The following is a 25,289-nucleotide window of genomic DNA, read 5'->3' as shown; positions in this document are numbered from 1 at the left end:
ATTTGCTTTGATATTTAGTTTTCCTTTGGGTAAGTTAAAAACCAGTGTTTTTTTTATCCAGCCTAACTTTAAACATGCTTTGGGGTTGAGTTATCAAGCACTATAGTAGTTAAGAAACATGTAAGCAGCCAGGACAGAGATGAAAAGAAGGATGTAATATGCAAATCAAGGAGTTTGGTCTGTAGTTCTTTACCAACTTGTTTCCACAACTGATGTGCTCCTGCTGCTTGGCGAATTCTGTGGCAGAATAGGAACCTGCACTCTTAGACTGACAGCTTGTCTTGCTCCTCTACCTTATAGGGGAAGTACAGCGAAAACTTTCCTTGTTTGGGTGTTGGCTGAGTTTTCTGTTCTGCCCAGCCCCCGCAATTGTTAAGTCTTAAAGAAATCACACAGAGGTCTACATTAGTTATAAACTGATTGGCTCAGTATCTCAGGCTTCTTATTAACTCTTATAACTTATATTAGCCCATTATTCTTATCTATGTTAGCCATGTGGCTTGGTACCTCTTCAGTGAGACAATCACATCTTGCTTCTTCTGTGGTGGGGTCACAAGCTTTCCTCTTCCCAGAATTCTACTGTTCTCGTCACCCCGCCTCTACTTCCTGCCTGGCTACTGGCCAATCAGTATTTATTTAAAATATAATTGACAAGATACAGACCATTGTCCCACACCACTTGGAAACTGTCCCTTCGTTTCTGCTTTGTCTCCATTTCTCTTTACTTTTAGGCTGCAGATGTGCTTTATAAATGTGTTTAATTAGATATGTATGCATGCAGAACTGAGACGTGAGATTGTTTCTGCTAGGCTCCCCAGAAACCTCAATTAGGGAATGCATTATCCAATATCATTCAAAACCTCAAGATTGGCTCAAAAGTATTATGCAGTAAAATTTCATAATGAAACACCACCAATTCTTCATTGAGAAGTGATGGTAGTGCTGAAAGTACCACTGCTGAGGATTGGGGCAGGATCTTCCTCTTGTCATCAGGCCTTAAGTCCAGTTAGATGCCGATTACTGCCAAGATATGAGTGAATATTTTATTTTCTTTAGACAATTTTATGTTTAAAAGTGTCAGCAGATAAGTAATTGTGTTTCTTTATCTTAGTGATAGAATGCAAGGGGATAAGAGTTAACTAGAACTCTGTTTTCCTAAATTTATTTCAGCAGTGTTAAGTTATACTGTCTCAGTGTAGTTTGGGAAATACTAAAACTCTTAACTATTTTAAATAATGGGCAGTCAAGAATGTATCTGGTTATGGCATCAAGACAGTTCATTGATTCACAATAGTAGCAAAATTACAGTTATGAAGTAGCAAAAAAATTGTTTGTAAGTATCTGAGATGCAGGAGGTCTCTGACTCCTGTGTAAAGGTCATGTGATCCCCCAAAGGGGTCCCCTGAAGCTTGAGAACCACGTCTCTGGCACAATCAGAATATACTAACTCCTGTCCGAAGTACTCGCTACTCTGCAGGGTTGCTTAAATTCAGACATTTGAGATCAGCCTGGCCAATATATTGAGATTCCATCTCAAAAAGGAAAAAAAATCTGTAATATAGAATAGAGACAGATTTTACTGGATTTTCTAATAGCAATAAATTAATATTACTTTAAATATTTAACGACAAGTAGAAGTTTATTATTTATTATAGTACTAGAATGACCTGGAGAATCAATGTAGGTTCAACTCCGCACATTACAAGAATAGCTCAACACAATCTGTTTATTTTTAATATATTAATAGTAGTATGTTTTTAGACTCTTGATAATTCTTCCTGATAGATTTTTTGATAATGATAAAGTGATTATAAAATCAGATCAAAGTTTAATCTTTCTTTTTAAAAAATTATTTACAGGAGAGGGCTGCTCACAATTTATATGGCCAACTTGGTAAGTAAAGCTGTTTTTAAATTTTATTATTATTATTATTGGAAGAAAGAAAACTGTGACTCTTGAGGCTGTTTGCTGTGTGTTTCAGAGCTCGTGCTGAATGGCTGGGGAGCTTGCTATCATCTGATTTCTTTCTGTCATTGTGGCCTTTACTGATTTGAGAAGGGAACCAACTCACTGCCATATGCCCTTTGGAGTTCTTCTTTTCTAACATTAGAACTTTTAGATGGGTTACATGTTGGTACCTCTATATCCAGCTCTCTCACCCCTTATTTAATTTTTTTATTTTGCTTATGTTGTTTTTCTGGGAGAAATAGTTTAGGGATTAATTGTCATAATAAACCTTTAATATTAAAATAGTAACGCTACTAATTTTCAAACGTAAGTGTATTAACACACTCGTCTAAATTCCCAAGTCTCCAGGAATGAAGTCAGTGTCATGTGGTCTGGTATTAGAGTCCACATCTAATCCAGCTGCTGCTCCCATTTCCCCAGTTCACCCTTCACAATCATTTTTCATAGTTAATAGTTGATATTAGGTAGTTTCACTGAGACTATGTAAAGATAAGCTCTTGAGTTGTGTTAGATGTATTTGTGTTTTCTTTCCTGCTAATACCTGCAAAGGCCACTTCAGGAAGAAACGGTTTCTTTTGACTCTTGGTTTGAGGGCACACAGTCCATCACACTGGGAAGGGCATGGTGGCAGCAATGCCAAGCAACTGCTCTGCACATTGCATCACTGTGAGGAGTCAGAGAGAGATGAGTTTTGGTGTTCACCTTGCTTTTCCCATTCTTCAATTTTGATTCAATCTCTGTCCCTAACATACGAAGTAGGTCTGTCCTCCTTAGTAAATTTCTGTGGAAACATCTTCACATACACACTCAGAGACACATCTCCTAAATGGCTCCAAACCCAGTCATGCTAACAGTGAAAAGTATCCGTCACATGTAGAGGTTTGTTTCAGCGATGGAGTAGTTGAGCACCGTGTTGCTGTATCTTAGCTCCCTGTGCTGGATGCCGCTAGCTCTCATGTTCGTGGAGTCCGCGGTCTAGTGAAGGAGTCCCGTGGAATAATAACGAACGCAGGAGACTGAAGTGTAAGCTGTGCGCACCGTGGGAGCTACAGTGAGAGCAGCAGCAGCAGCGGTGCGGGAGGGGCTCCGAGTCCTTTGTGTCATTCCACCCAGATCTGCCCATGTACAGGGAGACCTGCCAGGTCCATGTGATGTGAGAGATGTCACTCATCAACAGAGCCTGGGGCCTGCAGTTGGCTAAGTTATTAAAGCATCTACCGCAGAACGTCAGTGTTCTGATCTCTTCTAATTGCAGGGGAAAAGAAGTTCCAGGACACCAGGAGAGCAGAGAGCAGTTAGAGGATTAATTTTTGTCTTTATTCTTTTTGAACAAAGAATTCTACCCTCTAAGCTCTGTCCGATCAGGGGCATTTCCCATTTTATGTCTCATTGTACTATAACCACCTAGGTCTAGTCTGACGTGAATAGAATTTGATGAGTATTTTCTGAATCAACAATAATCTTGCTAGATAGAGAATTCTAAGCTGGCCGTGACCTAAAATATAATCATCCGTTTTTGTTCTGTGCAGACACCTTTTGGAGTCTGTTGTCAGTCTGGCTTTACTTTTAAAGGTAATCTTTTTCCTTCAGTTTTTAAGATTTTCTTTTGAAGAATTTATCCTGGCAAGGATTTTGGTGTTTTGTTTTGAAATCAGGACTTAGTTTGCTTTTTAAGTTAAGAACCGTGTTTCCTTGGTCTCTGTATTCAAACCATATTTTCTTCTCCATGTCTTCTTATTTGTTTTTCAGCATTTTCCCACTTTTTCATCTTAGCTGAATCCTAATTGTGTTTCATATCCTTGCCTCAATTTAATTATTCTATTTACATTTGTGTCCATATTAGGAACTGGAATCCAGGGTGTTCTTTTTAACATGCTGCTTGGTCTATTTCAGTATTCACTTCGAATGATGGTTTTCTAATTTTGAAAAGAGATACATATTAGAGATAATAAAATCTGGAAACCCATGTTCTAGTAAAATTATCACCTAGCATACTAGTCAGTGTATTTCTTCTTTCTCTCCCCATCTCCAATAGGGGCTTACAGTGTGTACTCCACACTGGCCTGAAGGTTACTGTATTCCAAGCTGACCCTGAGTCCTTAGTCCTTCTGCTTAGACATCCAGATGCTCATGGCATGCTCAGATCACACCAGCCATATCACCTTTCCATTGTCATCGTTTATACATTTTCAGTTCTTCCTATGATGATTTTAAAACGTGATTCATATCCTGACTAGGAAAAATAAATCAAAATAAATTTGGTCTTTCATTTTGCACTGTTGGTCAAATACATCTTTAAAATTATAGGTTGTTGGAATAGTTAAATTGTAAGTGAATGTGCAGGCTGACTCTATTTCAAATTATAGACAGCTTTCAAAGATAGACGTTCTAAGACATAACCGGCTATACAGTCTCTATCAGGAGCAAAGACTTCAGAAAATTTTGATGTCGATGCATTTATAGTAATTGTGGTTGTATTCACCTCATTTCCTTGGAAGAGAGAACTTGTATCTAAGCTCGGTCTAAAGCAGCACCTGGTGTAGACGAATTAGGTCGGTACAATAAATAACCAGACAGCTCAAGAGCAGCAGTTGTATTTTAATAGTTGAAAAAGGGAAACTCACGCTACAAGAGTGGGAGGTCTGAAATCCAATAGGTCTGGCGGGCACCTGGATCTCCCAGTTTTTCTTCCTGGGGTTCAGGTCACCACGTCCCAATTAGCTGTGATTGCTTAACAGAGTTTCCCCATCAACCTGGTCCTCTCTTTCCCACTCTACGTGTATGCTGTTGGGAGGACCTTGCCTGCCCCTCTTCAGGACATGGCATCCTAGGGCATGCCTATGTGTTAGAATGGCTTCTGAGCATTTTCCATGTTATATGACCGGGTGAGTTGGAACAGCGAATAGTAGAGTATTGATGGAAAACACACTTTCAATGGGCCTCTAGCAATCAGTTGTCTGTACCTAGAAGCACCTGGAAAATGAATGAATGAATGAATGAATGAATGCATTTTGATAAATCCAAAGAAAATATATACTGAACTTAACCAGCAGTAAGCTGGGTCCCAAAATGTCTGTGTTGTTCACAAAAAGTGAAATGTGACATATAAATCAGAATGTAATATGGTAGTGATTTAATATCTTATGGTTAAAATGCCATAGTTTTGCAAATTTTATGAAAAAGTGGGACTTTGAACAGATGATGTTTTTTTCTTAAGACTTAGAAGGATCCTATGACTCTTTGCCTTTTTTTAAATCACTCCTCCCCCCCCCCCCCATTTTCTGCTTCCTCCATACTGCCCCCTCTGGTGAGCAAAGCAAGCACAGGTCCTCTGGGCCTTGGTGAAATGTCCCAGTTGTGAGGCCTCGCATATCCAGTCCACACAGAACAACAGCCCCCTCCCTGCACACGGTCTAGCACATGCATTTTATTATTTTACTGTGTATCAACATTTGATTTTTTCCCTCCGTGTTTTGTCTTCCTTTCTGGGCATTGAAGCTTCTGGCATTGCTGTATTGTGGTTGGAGAAGCGCCTGTGAGCACTTTGTGCTGGAAGTTGCCAAATGGATTTGTTAGACAAAGTGTTCATCATAAGGAATAATTTTCAGGAGGGATTTATTTCAATCCTTGCTATATTTGACCTATGTTAGTATGATATTTTGATGAAATGATTATAAATACTGAACGTTGGTGGTTGTTCGGCTTGGTTGGAACTAAGTATGAGCACTTCCGCTTTGAGCTTTGGAGAAGGAGGAGCCTAGAAGACAGCTGTGCCACAGAGATGTGTTATCCTTGGCCGTGGGAGATTGATGTTATTGATGGCGTCGGAATTGACCTTTATCTTCCTGAGTGTTACCAATTGTGGCAAAAGGTTGGGGTAAGGGTGGAAGGATAAGAAATATATTGAGCATTTATCATATGTTAGATGCTCTCATTGGGATTAGCAAACTAAATCAGTTATTACTTTAGCTAGTTCACAAACCACAAAGACAACGCAGTGGTATGATGACTTGACCCTGTTGTGAGAGTGCTTGTACTATGTAATTGGGTCTGAGTGTTGATAGTTGTGTTTGAGGTGGAGAGGCAGGCAATAGGTAAAGAATTGTGAATTCTGCCTGGGGACACCTCTGATGATTTTTTCCTTTGGAGCACAGGGTTGTCTGCTGATGTTTGCATTGTAGGAATGTTCTCCTCTGAGCTCTTTTGTAGCAGTCTTAGTACTGATGATATTTGTCCTCTAATGATAAACATTAAAAAATAGACTTGCAGCAGTTGAACTAATATTTGTTTTATTCTAATCTATGTAACATATTTTAGAGTGGAAATGTGTACTTTCAAAAAATACTATCTTCTAGATTTTCAAATTGACAGCAAATTATTTGTCAAAGGTCAGATGAATAAAAGGCATATTAAAAATATAAAATAAATAACCAAATATTTTGTCTGGCTTATCTCCAAAAGAATAGCAGTAAAATGATGGAAAGTTTTCTGTGCCAAACACAGTTATCCCCATGAATGGCAGCTGCTAAGACTCTGCCCTGCCACTCTGGGATGGAGAGCCCTGAAGCTAGGCTTACATCAGTGGTGACGATGGCTAAGGTTTCTAGTCTTTCAAGATCACTGCATGCATCAGGTGTTGTGAAAGATGTCAAGTCTTAATCTTTTATTTTTAACTTAATTCTAAGTAAAAGTGCTTTAGATGTAAAAGTATCAAGTCTCCAAAAGGACCCATAGAGAAGAATGTTTACAGTCCAATATCCTTTTTCTTGGAATTAGGAACCTAAAGAGTAAGATTTGACATCTCTCACCACACCTGCCTAGCTTTTGATGATTACGAGTGACCTCCAAAAGGAAGCTGTGCTTTATAATTTTATATATGCCACCAATCATTTAATCGTGTGTACATTTAAAATATAAATATACATATATATATACACATGTATATATGTATATAGGTGTAGACTCTGATAGCATTTACTTTTCAGTGTTCAGCACTCAGTGTCTTTGACTAGAGCATCTGTATTTAATATTTTAAACGTAAGATTTGTAAATGTCGAATCAAGTTTTGTTAGAAGACCACTTCAGTAATGAAATTGAACAATATTCATTATCAGTTGTGCTGGGTACATGAGGATAAAAAGGAGATACAAGAAAGGTTGTGGAGTAGTTGGAACAACTTGATAGATGAGCCCCAAAGAAATAGCCTTATAGTAAAAAAAAAAAAAAAGTGATAAACATTATCTCAAATTGCTCTCTCAAGTCTTCCCTTTTGTTCCATATGCATCATCCTTCTGTCCGTCCGTCCGTCCGTCCGTCCATCCATCCATCCATCCATCCATCCAGTGGTTTAAACCAGAAACTCAAGAATTTTAACACTTTACTTGCCTTTATACTGCTAGTCCATTCCATCAGGAACTCATTCTTTCCTCACATTTATTCTGGACTGTATCATCGTCCTTCCAGCATAGCTGTAACCATGTGTAGGAACGCCCATCTATCCTGAGCACACAATAGCATGGCGTGCTGGCAGTCCCTGCATTCTGTTGTCTACGTGCTCAGAAGCTGCGTGTTTAGAAATGCGCTGGAACATGTTGATGCTCTACTTGAAATTTGAGTGCCCTCCCTTCTGCCACATTCAGACTCCTTCCTGTGGCTCCCAAGGTCCTTCACCATTCCTTTTCTAATCTGTCTTCTCCTTTGTCCCTCTCTCTGTTAATATTCAAGGTCTGTTAATCTCTTGATTTGGAAATCTGTTAGTCCAGGTTTTCTGTGACTGGAGTCATCTGATCCCCTTCTCAGCCCAGTATCAGCTGCTGCTGTAGGTCCAGACCTTTCCTTCCCTTCTCTAACTTATGCTCTTTTCATAGGACTCTTAAATAATATTTAAAAAATTAATTGTGAGTGTGTTGTGTGTGTGCATGTGCATACATATTTTTACTTGTGCATTTTCCCATCTGATGGTGCACATGTATAAATAAAAGGTCAACTTTTGAAAGTCAGTTCTCAGTTCCACCATGTGGGAACTCAGTATCAAGCACAGCTCATCAACCGTGGTGGTAATTCGATAATAATTATGACTATAGTTTGGGAGCAGTTGCTCATGAAGTCTCTGGCTGTGAGTGAACGTAGGCCAAAAAGGCAGGCGTTTTTAGATCGTGTTTTCTAGTGAGTGGAATGTGAGCAAACATTGTTTGTATTCTAGAGGTTAGGACTTTGGAATATAATTTTATTCTCCTGTTTGTTTATTTGGAAACATTTTTCATTCTAGGGACTTTAGGGGTAGAGGTTGAAATCTGAGGCCAGTAGAGAACCTGTTCTGATTGGTTTGACAGTTTACTACAAAGTCAAGTGGACCTGCATTGAAAAAGGGCAATTTTCCCTTGGGCACACATTGTTACTGCATCTTGTCTTTCTATGTCTTTGCTTTCTTCTTGGCATGGGAAGAAAGTAAAGATGCATGTGAAGTGAAAAAAGGTCAAATGTAAGGAAACTCATTAAAATGAAATAAATGACTATAAAAGAAGCTGATGACAAGAAGAATTGTATATGGGAAGTAAGTGAAAACAACCTTGGAAAACCGTACACAAGGTCAGAAAGCAGAAAGGAGAGACAAAACAAACAAACCCCTGCAGAGCAAACAAATGGATCCTCCCCTCCCCCAGCCTGTCTCTAGTGCAGGTTAAAAACCTGTTAGGTTGGGATGTTTGTCCTTCTAGAACTCACATTTAAACTGAATTGCTTTCATAGCGCTATTAAGGTATTTTAGATCTTGAGGGCCTTTCCTCATATGTAAGGGCCTTACTGAAGGAGTGAATTTGCTTCTCTCTTTCTCTCTCTCTCATTCTCTCTCTCATTCTCTCTTTCTCTCCTTTTCCTCTTCTCCTCCTTCCCTTCCTCCCTTCTGCTCTGTACTGTGCAATGCCTTCTGCTCTTCCTTTGCAATGGCAGTATTTTTTTTTAAATTTTTGAGATTATAATTTATATACACTTTCCCTTTCCTCGCCTCCCTTCAAACCGTCTCATGTACTCCTTCCTTGCTCTCCCTCAAATACATGTTCTCTTTTTCCCCACTAATTGTAAGTACATATGTATTGCTAAATATACCCTGATCAGTGCATGTAATGTTCCTTGTATGTAGGCTTTCAGGGCTGACCATTTGGCACCGGACAACCAGCTGGTGTGCTCTTTCCCAGGGGAAGACCGCCTTTCCTGCTTACAGCGTTTCTCAGGGAACTGCTATTGTTGTTGCCCTCTTTCAGCTCAGTTTAGACTGTTACACTGGTGATACTTTCTGTGTGAGCTTCTGACATTACAGGGAGACACAATCTCACAGCTTACTCTCTGATTCTCTGGTTCTTAAGATAATCTCTCTGCTCCCTCTTTTTCAGTGTTCCCCTAACCTTAGATACCAGAGTGTTTGTAGAGGTGTCCTTTGGGACGGCGCTCCACAGCTCATTTTGATTATTTGTGGTTTTCTGTAGTGATTTCCATATGTTGCAAAGCTTTCCAGCACCTAGAACGTTGAGCCAATAAATTCCGTTCATTATAGATGACCAGTGTTGAGTTTTCCATCACAATATTACAAAACGCACTGAACAAGGGTTGCAGGCCCTCATCACTGTGGGCAGCCCTCAGTGTCCTGTCTGAGCTGGTCTCCACGACTGCGCTCTTAGGAACAGGAAATCGCAGAGCCCATTTTTTACTAGCTGGTGAATATGAGTGTTTTACTTTTCTGTCTCACATTCCCTGATACAGTCCTCCGTTGGGCATACGGGGTTTCTTGGAACAGCTCAACCCTCCGGGAGTCAGGGAGGAGCTACATTTTTTTCCTGTGGTGTTGGCTTATGGGAAATGTTAGGAAAGGGCTAAAAAGAAAATTAGCATTTCCTGGGCATAGCAAACATAGGTTTCTAGGTGTGTGTAAAATTTATCAAATGTGTTCTTTATTGTAGTGCCTATTCTTCTAACTTAGTGTTAAAAATTCATTTTTTACAGCGACAACATTTGCTCTAGCATTCTAAAACTTTCTATGCTATAGCAGTAAAATACAATCAACTTTTGCTAATATAGTTTTAGGATAATTTGAAATATCAAGTAATTTATTTGCCTTTGTTACTATGGTATATGCCAGGTGACTTTTAAATTCTCTGTGTTAATGAGATAAAGAAGCAAGTTATATTGGGATGCATTTTATTGACTGACATTTCCTTATTGGTGTGAACAACAGAATGACCCTGTGTGTTTCCTGACACCTCCTCTTTTCTTTTTTGCCAAATCATTTATCTAGTTTTTGTGTGGAAAAGGCTACACAAGCCCTCTACCTCACACTGTAGGTTTGCATCCTCACTGAAGGACTTGTGGATTCACTCTGTTTCTTGCTGAGAGAGCATGGGCTGAATTCAGTTCTTCTGCATTGCTCATTCATGCTGTGGCATGGTAGCAGTCCCTCAAGGAGAGCAGAGTTCTCTGGGAAGATGACTCGTGTTGGAAGGTACAGGAGATGTTCCAACTCCCATAACAGCAACCAGAAAAGAGTGAAGCCATTAAGAGCATGGCTGGGAGTGAGATGAATTCAAATTTCAGTTCTGTCTCAGCATTTCTGTATTGAGGTAATGAATCATTGCCTGAAGTAAGAAAAGAAGAGAAACTACATCTTATCCACAGAACAATAATTCTGCTTTTAAAGGAATATATGAGAATATATGAGTAGCTAATACACACACATGCACACACACATCACACATACACACACATACAATCTTTAAATTAAAAAATGTACCAAAGAAGAAATAATATATAGGTGGCTAGGATTGCAGGGTCATATTTATAATATACGGTCAATATTTCAAAACAGTTGCTGATTTGAACATTCTAAAGATATGTACTGTTGTGAACTTATTTGTTCACTTTTCTAGCACTGTGTTCTTATACTAAATCTGAATGAAACAAGTTGTCACCAGTGGAAAATTTAAATATAATTTACACCCCACCAGTTTGGCAAGTGTAACATGGGGGCTGGCTTGTTGGGGTATCTGTCCCGCCCGGCACCCCACAACCGGCAATTTCCAAGGAAAAATCAATCACACAGAGACCTCTATAAGTTATAAAGCTGATTGGCCCATTAGGTCAGGCTACTTATTAGCTCTTATAACTTATGTTACCCATTATCCTTATCTACGTTAGCACATGGCTCAGTACCTTTTCCAGCAGGGCAGCTTACATCTTTCCTCACTGGTGGTCTGGGCAGAACTGGGAGGAATCAACTTCCTCCTCCCCAGAATTCTCCTGCTCTCCTTGCATCATTTCCACTTCCTGTCTGGTTTTCCCACCTACACCTTCTGCCTGGCCAATCAGCGTTTATTCAAAACATGATTGACAGAATACAGACAATTCTCCCGCACCACTTCCCCCTCTTTTTTTTTTTTAAAAAAAAAAACAAAGGAAAATATCCATAGTCCATTTTTTTTGGGGAATGTAGGTGTAGTATTCCAGGCTACTTCCAGCTGGTTGGGGGCACTGATAATCTTACGGGAACCTAAAGAAAATTTAGAGTTATGATCAAGTCCTGACTGAAGTATCCTGTGAGTCTTGATCATCTCAGGCAGCAGTCTTGAACCTGTTCTGGATGAAGAACTCAGACATCTGGGCCATCTGTTCCTACCGGGGATTTCTCGGGTGTCGTCCTTTGTCAAATGGGATTTTTCTTAACTCAGAATGAATCCATAGTCTTTCATTTTCTGTGGAAACAAAAGCAAAATCTCTTCTCCAAAGTAACATACCTCTTGACTTCAGTTTTGAAGTCAAGGTATTTTCAAAATACCTATTTTGGGTTAGTTCAGCAGCATTTATAAACAAAAGTCTTTTAGCAGCTGTTGCTCCTTCCTCAGCATTCAAACAATTCAAAAAGAGCATAGTAGTATACAGTATCAAGATTCTCTGTGTATTTTTCATCTTTATGTGGCTTTACTTCAACATCTATTTCTTTTATTTTTATTTTTACTTTTTGAGACAAGTTCTTTGTATATCTTTGTCCTGGAATAACTCTGTAGACTAGGCTGTCCTTGAACTCACAGAGATCCCTCTGTCTCTGCCTCCCCAGTGCTGGACTCAAAGGTCTATGCTACCACACCTTGAACTCAGAGATCTGTCTGTCTCTGCCTCCCAGGCATTGGGATTAAAGGTGTGTGCTACCACACCCTACTTCTCTCTTTCTTTTTAACTTTAAGAACTTTAACTTTTAGCCTGCATATATTTTTAACACATAGTAAACCATTTAGAGGTTTTCTTCTTCTTTGAATCTCTCTTTACTGTATATCTCTCTTTTTCTGACCACATGAGCCTTTAATTTACAAAGCAATACGAAAAGCCGTGGCTTTGATGGCTAGATCCAGCCCATTCCTTAGCTTTCCAGCCTCATGGCAGAGGTACTACTGGAGCCATTTTTATTGCCACAACTCTGTGGCGTTTCAAGGGCCCTGCCAACAAGCAAGCTGCAGTATTCTGCTCACAGACCACATTCAGTCGGACTGCCTGCCTGAAAGAGTCAGTTTGCCCTGGCAGAACAGCCCAGAAAGCTGGCATTTTAAAATGGCGCAGCTTTTTTCCTGCTGCGGCTGAAAACCGAAAAGCATGCGTTCAGCTTTTCGTCAGCACTGTTTAAGTGTTTCGTGGCAGGACCTCTTAAAAGAGCTGCAGAGTTTTGCAGCTAAAGCTGAGTCAGGAAGTCTCTCTTAGATGAGAGCACTTGCTTGCCTCTAGCAAGCAGAGCAGACCCGAGAAATTGCTCCTGTCTGGTTTTCCCACCTACACCTCCTGCCTGGCCAATCAGCGTTTATTCAAAACATGATTGACAGAATACAGACAATTCTACCGCACCAGGCAGGTGTGTAGACCAGCATTAGGAAGTGATTCTCAATAGCAAGGACTAATGTTATGTTTAATTCTTTTTTCCCTTTCCTTGAATTTCCTAAGCAATCCACAAAATACTCATAAAGAGTATATATTTTTCCTTGACTTTTTAAGAATAAACTTTCAGCATTAAGATACTTAAAATGTTTTTTTTTTAATTTGTTTTTATTCTTTGGGATTTTTTCAGATTTCGTGTTAATGATCTGAATTGTTTGTGGTCATTGAATAATAACTATGGAAATATAAGCCAGTGTTTAATAATTGCATTAGAATGTGCTCATTCCATGTTTTTTTTTCCTTTAACATATTCGCCACCATGCTCAATAGCCTGAACAGCTTTTCCTACCCCGTGCATAGATGAAGAAAACTACACAAAGTGGGTTGTGTGGCTTCTAAGGTTCCACTGGCCATGCCTGAGGCTCGGTTAGTGGTTGTTATAGGCTATTCTATTCTGTTTAAATATTCTTTAACACGTAAAGCTTTAAAAAAAATGGGTGAAAGCAAGCAATAACATAAATGGAACAGTTGCAATATAGAACTTGATTGTTTCATTTTTGACCTGTAAGGTTGTATCCAGAGTTCTGGAATGTAGCAACGGTCTTTTAACAAGTTTATCATTAGTATATTAGCCTTAGGGAGTCCTTTATGGGGCAGAAACAAGGCTTGCCCCTCTGTATTAAATCATTTTATCCTGCTGCAGTCTAGAAGGTAGACACTGCTGACACATTTAGGGATCAAATTATTTGTGTCATGTGATTAAAATCAAAGGGAAAACAACTTAACATTCATTTATTCAAATAGTAAATTCCTGAAAACATTTCATTTTGTAGCTGTTGGTCATATGCCTTACTGATTTTGTAATTTTTATTTAACTATTTTGAAATATCTATACTTTAATTTAATATTTTATAAATAGAAGTAAAGAATGGTATCTTAGTGTATTATTAGTTTTTTTTTTTTTTTTGGTTTTTCCTTTGGTGAGACACAAACTCTGTAATTTAACACATCATCTTTATAATCTCGAATAAAAAATAATGGTTCTAAAGTCTCCCCTCTGAAAATCTGTGGGTAGTGGTACAAGCACATTTGCTTTTGCAAATACCCAAGTATTTTCAAATGCTATATGTTTAATATTCTGTAGGACTTATATAGGATGACTTTTCATATCATGCAATTTATCATCATTTGCTAAATGACTTGTGAGAGGAAGGATCTATTAGGATTTTTTTCTATTAGTATTATCTTATGGTATTTATTGGGATGTCTTAGTAGACTTCTATAGGAATGGTAGGAATTTAAGCTTAATTACCTTGCTTAATGGTGATGCGTTATTGTTTGTGGGATTGTTTAGATGTATTCTAAATACCTAGATTCTGGAGCTTCTGGTACTTTGTCAGAAGATACATTGTAATTAATTCAATAAAGTTAGTTATACAATGAAAAAAAAACGTAAGGATATTGGGTTTAAAGTCTATGTAGTAGTTCACTTTGAATGTGTCTCAAAGGCAGACCATGTTTTTTAATCTCCACAAGTGATTAGCAAAGTAGAAGCTGAAAAACCCTAGTTCAGTTTAAAATGTCATTTGATGAAAACCACTTTACTTTGTAATGCCCATTATTTGCTAGTAAGTTAAAGAAGGCAGACAAGCACTCCGTTTCATGAAACCTGATCAGGTATTTATGTGACTGTTTAAAGAAATACAAAAGAAAGCGGCAAAATGGAAAGAAATACATGTTTGCAAAAAAAAAAAGTGCCATGGCAACAAAAGCCAAGTCTTGTCTTACATTTGTAATTATTTTTATTGGTAGGTAATTAATAACAACAGTAATATAATAGCGATGTTTCTGTATCTGAAAATGTAGCAGCAACCTGGCACAAGCCAAGAGATAGACCACAAGGACAACAGGAAGGCGAGTTACTGTGGACCCAGAGACCAAAATTCTGCTAAGGCCTTCACATATCTTAGCTTCTATGTAACCTAATTCCTTGCATCTGATTTGCTGCCCCGAGAACTCTGAGGCTGTGGCAATACTTGAGTGTTTCTGTGAAAGAGTTCTAGTTCCCAACTCTTCTTGGTTGTGCAACAGCCTTACTCATACCATTTTATGTGCTTATTTTCTCAGTTGTGCAAAGTATATCATGACAGTGCTGAATGCAAAGAAAAGTAAATGGCAGAGGCAAGTTTTATCAACCCGCAGAGACATTGCGGTCACTCTTCGCTTGCTGTTGTTTGGGGGTCATGATCCAGTCTGTGAGTCGTCACAGCACGGGTGTTCCTCTCTGTATTTAGGAAAGTGTGCCGTGCACTCCCTCTCCCACCCCCCCACCCCCCTCCACACTAGAATCCAGTTTGTCAGCTTCGGGCAAGGGGATGGAGGTTGAGGAAACACAGGCAGAGACAGACCAACACACGGACCTCTCATCACTGGTACAAAGGCCCTTCTTTAATAGCACCATGGAGGCTTAAATACCCTGCAGTCAATGGCCAACAGGTGAAAACCCCATCCTCTGATCCTCTAGGCACAGCTTCTAGTGACTTCAATTAGAAGGCTCTAGCAGGGAAGAGCAGCTGAAGGCCAGGACTCAATTAGTCCCAACAAAAGTGCATCCCATGAAGGCAGACGACATTATTCCATGGAGATCCACGTCTTTATATTTTAATCTGATTTTGTAATGCCAAAGGAATTGAGCTAAATTTACACATTGAGACATGTCTGTTTTAACTCTCCAACTGCTTGTCTTTCTCTTTGCATAGGCACATAATATAATGGTTAAAAGCAGTTGGTATTCTGTTTTTATAGAATTGCAATGATTTTAAATAGAAATCAATCAATATATTGAATGGTATTATGCAAATTATGTTTATTTTCAAGTTTATTATTACATAGATGCAACCAAACAACTCCTCAAGATTTAACAGATAGATACTTTTAATAATTGTATTTATGCAACTGTGAAGGCAGAATAGAGGAGTTGAGAATGGTTTTCTGTTTCATGACTGTATTTGAAAATACATAATAAAGTATTTTTAATCCCTTGTAAATTTTTATCAATACAATAAAAAACAATATTTTTTCAGAAATTATCTTGTGAATATAATTGAGGTTCCTGCCTATATGCACAAAAACAAACATGACCAGCAAAGAGTGATAGACTGACCACAGATTTCACAGTGATGTGAAACACAGATTGTAATATTGAAAAGATGCCACATGACAACAAACCTGCCTATGAGAAAGATAAAGCTTGGCTGGAGGTTGTGTGCTGGCTCATCACTGACTACTTTTGCACTTTAACCCATTCCTTCAAATCCCAATGGCATGATAGTGAACACTTGAAAAGGAAAATGTCAAAAAATCCTGGAAGAGACCAGACAATTTGGTGAAACTAGAATTCAAATAAATAGTATCACTATAAATACCAGGGACGGATTAGATATATCTCAGGGGTTTGGAACCATTCTTGTTGGAACTCTGAATAGAAGGTCTAGGGGATCAGTAAGGATCAGGACTCACTAATTAATGGGATGCATTTGGAAGAGTGGAGTCATTCCCCTTAGGATTGGGAGGGAAGAGTTGGATGGTGTAGGATAGCTTCATCCAAGAGTAAAAGTGTTGAAGGATGTTAAGTATTTGGAAAGTCTCCATCTCTGGCTTGCTTATCTGCTCCCTCCTCATACCATTAGGGTGAAGTTTGCCAGTCACTTCCAGCTCATGTTTTACTCCAGTCTTCTTTTCTTCAGAAAAAAGTTAACCCCATAACTGCAGTGAACATTTTATTTTTCATATTCATGCACACATGCTCTATGGATTGGGTGGATCTCCCTCATTTTCACCAGAAACAAGAATATTAAATCAATACCAAGAGAGATTTGAAGAAAATTAAACACTACCAAAGAGAAGGCTCATGTTGAATAAACATTTGATCTTAGAAGAAAACCCCAAAATTTAGAAATAGGCTAGCCACCCATAGAGTTTTTTTTATAGTGATAGCAATTATTAAACAAAATAAAATAGTTACAGAAGTAAAAGATGTTCTCAGAAATAAAAATGATTTATTTAAAAAATCCATAACAAAGGTAGAAAGATAGAGCTAAGACTTGTCACAAAAGTAGAACAGAAGGTGAAGCTGTGAAATACTGAGAGATATGAAGACATGAGATGGAATATACTGAAGAACTGAAGTTAAGGAAAAGAAAATAAGATGGGAGGGAAATAGTAAATAGACAATTGAGTATTTATGTTGGGTATTTTCTTAATGAAGAAAGCCAAAGACTTACTTGTCACATTCAGGTTGGGTTTTAGACCTGTAAGATACAGGAGACTTTCTGGAAGCATCTAGAGAAAACTTAATCTAAAAAAGCATCTAATCAAATTAGCAAGTCCTGAAAAACAATGTTGGACTGTCTTTAGTTCTGAAGAAAGATGGTTTCTAACCTGGAATTCTATGAGCAGAGAAACTGCAATGCTTAATGTGGGTAAAAGAGGAGACTTTCAGTCATTGGAGTTTACTCTTCCTTCATCTGGTCTCTCTTGGTAGAAAAAAAAGCAAAACCAAAAAACTCACTTGCGAATCTGACAAAAATGGGAAGACCTCTAACCCACCAGGAAAGAGAGAGAAAACTGGATCTTAGAAACTGAAATCCTCCCCACCCCATGCAACAGCACAATCAGCTAACAGCTGTGTACCAGATCTTGAAACAGACTGCTCCAACTTCAGTAAGAATCAAGACGCCACAATTCAGTGTCTGTTTCATGATTGAAAGTCCATGATTAAGGATGGAGAAATGCAATGGTGTAATGAAAAACACGTTTATGGAAACAATAACAGAAAAGCAAAATCTCCAAAGAAGCAACAAGTTTTGTAGGAAGGTGATGGTCCAAATATGAAAGTGTGTGGTTGATTTTGAATGCTTGCTGGACAGCTGATTTTCCTTGGTCTCACTGTTCCTGTTTGCTATATCTATTGTATAAGTATATTAGTTTATTGATTCTCAACTTTATATATTGAATTGATATGGCACTCCCCTCTGTATGCTACAAATATGTTTTATTACCATTGGTTAATGAAGAAGCTGCTTTTGCCTAGGGCAGGGCAGAATAAAGCCAGGTAGGAAATCCAAACAGAGATAGAGAGAGTAGGTGGAGCAAGGGAGTCACCATGTAGCTGACAAAGAAGAAAGATGATAGAACCTTACAGGTAGGCCACAGCCTTGCGATGATACATAGAATAATAGAAATGGGTTAATTTAGGATGTAAAAGCTAGCTAGAAATATACCCAAGTCACCGGCCAAATGGTGTTATAATTATAATTTCTGTGTGATTATTCAGGTATGGGTAGATGGGAACTAAATAGCAGTCACCATTTACAAAATGGCACCCAATGTTTGGCAGTGTACATCCACATAAAGTCTAAGAAAGCTTAATAGAAAAAGGCTTCTAGACCCATAAAAATGGTAGATAATTGGAGCTTCTTGGTAGCCATTTTTTTTTTTCAGATAGGCTCTGATAGCTGACAAAGAGCAGAAGAACAGCCGGCTTCCTGATTCATGTTGATGACATGAACAGCTCTAGGTCTTTCTGTAGGTTCTGTTACAGGGGATTTAAATGGGATTTGTGAGCAAAGTGCTACAAGTTGATCAATGGTGACAGATGTGCAGCATCATTGGAGTTGTGGTGGTGAGCATGGCTCCCAGAGCTGACAGTAAACATACCTCTGCCATGATGGACAAGGCGAAGCCAATAGGCAAAGCCTCATTATTATTTCTAGCCACATCTGCTTAGCATTAAAAAAAAAAAAACTCTCCTAGTCAGAAAATGATTAAAGATACACAATAAGACAGATTCAGATGAAAAAGACCTCTGAATGCGTCATAGAGTTGGATAAATGTACATGGGCTTAAGAGAGAGAGAAGAAAGAGTACAGTCAGATTAAAGGGGTAATAAAATAAATATTACAAAGTAATAGAGTAATAAAAAGCCACTTAAAGATGGAAAATATGCAGAGAGTCTGGATTATGTGTATTCTTGTTTTTTCTTTGAATTTTTTGACTGCAGAGAGACATTTGATTCTGGGGGGCTGTTAAGCTAAATCAACATATATATTTTAAAGGTATCTTGGCTTCAAAATTTGAGACAAAGGATATGTTACTTTGGAAAATTTCCACAGAGGATGGGAACCTGTGGATTCCTTACAGGCTAATTAGGTTTGATGGAACAAGACTCCCTGGAAGGTCTCCATGAACCCTAGAATTACTTCACCCAACAAACAGCAGGAAGCAGTTTGGAGAAAACTGTGCCCAAATTCCCAAAACGATTGTTTATAAGGTTTGTTTTCATTTAAAGGGGGATATGATATAGAAATGAATATTTTACATTGGTATGGACTTTGGTGTATTGTTACAAATTTAAGGTCAGATTTGTTATATGTGTATTTCTACTCTTGTTTAAGGTATTATTTTTATACAGCTCCTTTAAAATGTAATATATAATTATCGATTATTATATTATTATAATTATTATATTATATAATATAGTCTATTTAGTGTATAATTATTCATATTATAATATATAATATTAAGAAATACAGATAAATAAATAGTCATTTATAATAGTCAAACTTATAGTCATGTTAGTTAGATTTTCTAGATATACATAGATCCATTACAGTTGGATAGATAATCTTCAATACTTCAAAGACCTATGGAATATGACATTTAAAAGATTTTAAGAACTTTTCACAACAGCGAGACCTGTCTGCTCCTGGCCCACTAATTACTTCAGAGAGGTTGATGGGCACTGAAGAAACCTGTTATGGAATTTGTTTTCAATGTGACAAGGCTAGCCATTTGGGCAAGAAGCTGTTCTTGCCTGGACTGCTTGATGGTATGCTGAATGAACTGGACATGCAGGACCAAGGAAGTGACTGCCAAACTTTCCAAAAGATGGGATGGCCCTTCAAGTTTCCTGCTTCACAGAGGAAACTTCCAGATATTCTGTAGGACACAGGGAAAGTGACTGACAAACTGTCAATATAGGTGAAACAGCCATTCAAATTTCCTGCTTTATGGAAAAGTTTGCCAGTTAATATGTGCTTGTAGGCTGAAGATAGATGCCCCAGCGTTGCAGAAGATCTTTGGCTGACTCTCCAGGCAGCAAGATGTCTCTGTCATTTCTAGAACTTTGGAATGTACTTCCTGTTTTCTTAGGTAATAGTATATTCTTCTGGGGACTTTGATGGAGTTAAAGACAGATAGTTACAGTTTTATTTTTCCTTAGTTATGATAAAAGATAAATTAGTTATGAAGCTTTTTACTCACAAAGAAATATTGTAACTGTAATTCTTGCTCGATACCTGTTTTGTTATATGTAATTTTACTAGTTAAAGTTAAACCCTTCCTTTTGTTTAGAAAGAAAAGGGGAGATGATATGGGACTCCCCTCTGTATGTTGTGAGTATGTTTTATTACCATTGGTTAATTCAAGAAGCTGCTTTGGCCTATGCAGGGCAGAATAAAACCAGGTGGGAAATCCAAACAGAGATATAGAATAGCTGGAATCAGGGAGACAGGATGTAGCTACTGAAGGAGAATGGTGCCATAACCTTACCAGTAGTTCACACCCTTGTGGTGATATGTAAAATTATAGAAATGGGTTAATTTAAGATGTACGAGCTAGCTAGAAATAAACCTAAGCCATCAGCTAAACAGTGTTGTAATTAATATAGTTTCTGTGTGCTTATTTGAGTCTTGGAGGCCAGAAACAAAAGAACAGTTGCTGCTTGCCCTTAATATTTTAAGTAAAAGTTTGGATAGTCAATTTTTCCATCATTTATTGGATGAAACTTAATTATATAACTTCAGAACAAGCTGTAAGTACAAAAAAGCCATTACTATACATAAATATATAATGGCTTTATACTTAGATGCACATATATGGCTATATTTTTATAAATGTGTTGGTGTATATATATATGAATGAATATATATTTATCAGACATTTATTAGACAAAAGCTGGGAAATAGGGTTGGTAAAGTGGCTCAGTTGGTAAAGGCACTTGCAGATAATCCAACCCTACTGACCTGAGTTTGTTCCTTAGAACCCACATGTTGATAGGAGAGATTTTTTTCCCCAAACCTTATTCTCTAAACTCTACATATATCTGTGGAAGTACAAATACGTGTGTGTGTGTGTGTGTGTGTGTGTGTGTACGTGTGTGCGCGTGTGTGTGTGTGTGCACAACACACACGCACACACATGGAGTAACAAATTTAAAAACAGCTGGGAAATACCAGAAAAGAGACAGTGAGATGGAAACATTTTTCAAATTCTTCTCTCCTACATTGCACCCTGAACACAGTTTCCTCTCCCTCCACTCCTCTCAGTTTCTCCACACACCTCCCTCCTCTCCCAAGATATACTTCTCCTTTGCTTCCCTTCTGAAAAGAACAGGGCCTAGGAATATTAGTGGAAGCATTTTAAGTTGTATTAATATCATTTTATATACAAGGAAGTCAATATATGACTGAAGTTAATAGATTGTGGAATACGAGTTGGGATGCTAGAGAGATGGCTCAGCAGCATTTTGAGCTATTGCTGCTCTTGAAGAGGCTAAGTTAGATTTCCAGCACTCATGTCAGGTGTCTCAGAATAGCTGCTCAGGATTCTGTGGGCACTTGCGCTCATGCGCACCACTGCCTATAATTGAAAATAAAAAAGTCCTTTAGGAAAGAGAACGGAGATTGAGCATGGTGGTGCATGCCTGTAATCATAGCACTAGAGAGATTGAGACAGGAGGGTAACAAGTATCAAGGCAGCCTGAGGTCTATGGTTTATTGCTCTTCTACTTCCTGCCTATGGCTGTCTCTTTAAAGTATATTTTTGTACTTCTGCCTTTACATTGTACCTGCTACTCTCAAGGTCTGCAAATTGTACAGTGATTTAAATGTACTGGAATGATTTTTCAATCATTATTTTATATTTAGTTGACTTTAAATTTAGAAATATTTTTGACTAGAATATTTTTGATTATTTTTCTAAGAATATGGTTTTATAGGAAAAGTTAACTTTTATTTTCAAATGTTTCCTATGTAATGTAAAGTAAGTTTTATGCACATAGCATTTTCAGTTGTTCACAAGAAAGGGGAAAGTAGAGCTTATCACATTTAAATTCATATGAAATTCTTGAGCCTCAGTTGAGAAAATTTCAGGGAAAGTTATGGTGTAGTCTTGAAAGTTTGTTTGTCAACTTTAAATTTATTGGCATAGAGTTTGACATTTAAAATTTTTTATGCCATTTATTTATATTTGTGTGTATGTATGTGAGCATACACACATATGCTGCCAGTGTGTGCATATGGAGATCGAAAACAACCTGCAGGCATGAATTGTATCTTTCTACTATGTGGTCCCCGGAGTTGAACTTTGGTCATCAGATGTGACAGCATTTACTCATTGATCTACCTCATCAGCCTGAGTTTTGTTTTGTTAAGCATACTAACTAACAAAATATATTGTATTAATATAGATTAAAGATTTTAGTTTTCTTGGAGGGAGAGATAGGCAAATCTCAGTGAGTTCAAGGCTAGCCTGTCTACAAAGTGAGTTCCAGGACAACCATCACTGTTATTACAGAGAAACGCTGTCTTGAAAAACCAAAAAAAAAAGAAAAAAACATTTTTTTTTATCTCTTACCATTTAAATCTATGGATGAAAAAGAGAATTAAAATTTCCTTTCCAGTTGTTACTCTTAAAGAAATAAATGTTCATTCTGTTACATTGTTTTCACTACGCTCTAGTCAGTGATGTATATATATGTTTATGTATGGCATAAATGCATACTTCACCATAGTATAGAATATAAAATTCTATTTTTCCAATACTGGGAATTGACTGAATTCATTTGGATGATTGTTGCGCTTTACAGTTCATTGTGCTTGAAATAAGAAAACAGTGATATTGGACGCCTCCCTTCTCTAACATGTGGCTTCAATTTGCATTTTAATCAGAGTATGGAAGTCGTTACTCTGACATCTGAAACTGAGGTAGTCGTAAAAGTTATCACTCACAAGACAGCAGACACAGTTTATTTTGTGTTTATTACTGGGTGGCCTTCTTGAAACTTTCCTGAACCTAATTGAATCCAGATATTAGAAAATTAAATTAATTATTTAAATATAATTAAATTATTAAGTTTGAATATCAAAATTATTTATTTAGGATGTGTTTAGTTGAATTGTCTTTCACAGGATCGATACAAGTGACTGTTTAAGATTACAAAGCATGATAGCATGCATTTTCAGACAATAACTTGACAGTATTTCCAGTAGATTTCTGGTTATTTTCTGCCTAATTTGTGCACAATAAAAGAAATCATTAGTTTTATTCTTTCCATTATGCCTACTTTTCTCATAACTGAAGACTGATGTAATATAATTTTTTCACAGAACCATCAGACTATTATATAATTTCTTTGTCTTTTGCTATGTTTCTGTCAAATCTTGGTTTATTTCAAAACTTTAAGCTATCTCACATGATAGAAGTGTCTAATTCCTTGTTTGTTCACTTACTTTTTTTAGTCAGCAATTACTTGGCCGTATTTCTGTGGACTCCAGCAAATCTCTTAGGCAACTGATCATTCTTGCCCTTGGCGGTTAAGCTTGGGTCCAGGAATTACTGGGGCTTTTTTTAGGTCAAAATGTCTGGTTTTGTCCTCTGTGTAAGTCATGTGATCTTCATGGCTGTATTCTAGTAAAACTTTATTTATTAACACTGAAATTTTATAATTTTCACATGTCAAGAAAAGAGTTTCCTTTGTTTTTGATTATTAGAAGTATTTGTGTTACCATCCAGGGCTGCCATAACAAATATCCACCCAAACTAAGTGACTTGAAACAACATTTATTCTTTCTTGGTTCTGGAGGCTAAAAGCAGTGTGCTGCAGTGTCTTGCTACCTCTGAAGTCTTACTGTTGGCTTCCTTCGTGTACTCTGCAGGTTTCTTCCAATAATTGTTCCTTGGCTTGTCATTGTCCTGTTCTAGGTCTCTACCTCTGTCATTACACTGTCTTCTGTTCTGTGTCTGGGTGATTTTGTAAACGAATTCCTTTTCCTCTCTCACATAAAGATACTGGCAAGTCATTAGATTTAGTGCCCATTTCAATAAAGTGCAACTTTAGCTTTTATACCTGCAGAGATCCTGTTTCCAAATAGGTTCACATTCACATGTCCTGGGAACTTACTTATTTCATTGGGACAGTATCCAATCCAATAGCCAACTTAAGAAATATAAAACCATTCCTAGAGTGTGTGCCTTGCAGAGTATATAACGGGACAGACTTGAACATCTATTTTCTGACTCCTGCCAGTGTTGACATTCATTTATTCTTTTATTAAATGCATATTCTTATTTGAAAGCAGGGTGTGAATTAACATTTATTGAGCCCCTATTGATGCTTTGTGTTTTTAACTTCTTCTATTGTAGGAGGAGGTATCCACTTGTTCCCAGCCACTTAGCCCCAAAATAACCACACAGCTTTTCTTAAATTAACCCCTTTTTACCTTTTGTCCTGGGCTTTTTCCTTTCCTTGCTTCTTTATATCTTTCTTTCCTTCTCACTCTGTCACTGGCTGGGTGGCTGGCTCTTGATGTCCTCCTCTAGTTGTTATCTTTTGCTTGCTCCTCTTCCTCATTTGTTTTTCTCCTTTATGCCCTCTGCCTGGCAGCCCCGCCTACCCTTTCTCCTCACTATTGGTCATTCAGCTCTTTATTAGGCTATCATGTGTTTTAGGCAAAGAATCACAGCTTCACAGAGTTAAATAAATATAACATAAACAAAAGCAACAAAAACAAATGTTCCACAGCATAAACAAAAGAAATACACCTTAAAATAATATTCCCCAACACAATAGTAGCACAGTGCCACTGTCTGTGAACCTGGTTGGAGGCACAAATGAAATGCACAGATGTGCTTGCACTGCAGGTTAACTGTTATTGCTGCAGATTACATTTGTTACTGCAGTTCACTTCCCTTTTAAATAGTAGTGAAGACATCTCAGCAGGAAGACTCAAGTAAGATGTGGCAAACAGTAAGTGGGACCTATAAAACTGCAGATAAACAGAAAACTATGAGGCAGAGAGCTGCTGTGACAGCTCCGCAATCTTACAATTCTTCAGTATTATAATCCAAAGATAATAAACTCACTGACAATCCAGAAAAATGTTTCACAGTCTTACTTTCAAAATAGATAGGGGCTAGAGAGATGACGCAGTGGTTAAGAGTACTTGCTGCTTTTGTAGAGGACCCGAATTTAGTTCACAACCATCTGTAACTCTAGTTTCAGGGAATCCAGTGCTCTCTGAACTCCATAGTCACTGATTATGTCTGTGGTAAAAACATAAGCGTGTAAGCAAATA

At 37.8% G+C, this 25,289-nt stretch overlaps 1 protein-coding gene across 2 annotated transcripts in view; it reads left to right on the top strand.

Annotated features, from left to right (window-relative positions):
- Positions 1 to 25,289, top strand: part of Tmem135 (transmembrane protein 135) — a 176,387-nt gene that overhangs the window by 35,022 nt on the left and 116,076 nt on the right. For both annotated transcript variants that reach the window (XM_048435237.3, XM_048435236.3), the window contains exon 4: positions 1,860 to 1,893. In XM_048435237.3, the coding sequence (XP_048291194.3) occupies positions 1,860 to 1,893 (34 nt within the window). The remainder of the gene's footprint in view (positions 1 to 1,859; positions 1,894 to 25,289) is intronic.

This window comes from Myodes glareolus, chromosome 24 (genome assembly GCF_982192425.1).
Source record: "Myodes glareolus chromosome 24, mMyoGla1.1, whole genome shotgun sequence".
Classification (NCBI taxonomy): domain Eukaryota; kingdom Metazoa; phylum Chordata; class Mammalia; order Rodentia; family Cricetidae; genus Myodes; species Myodes glareolus.
This window is presented reverse-complemented; position numbering and strand designations above follow the sequence as displayed.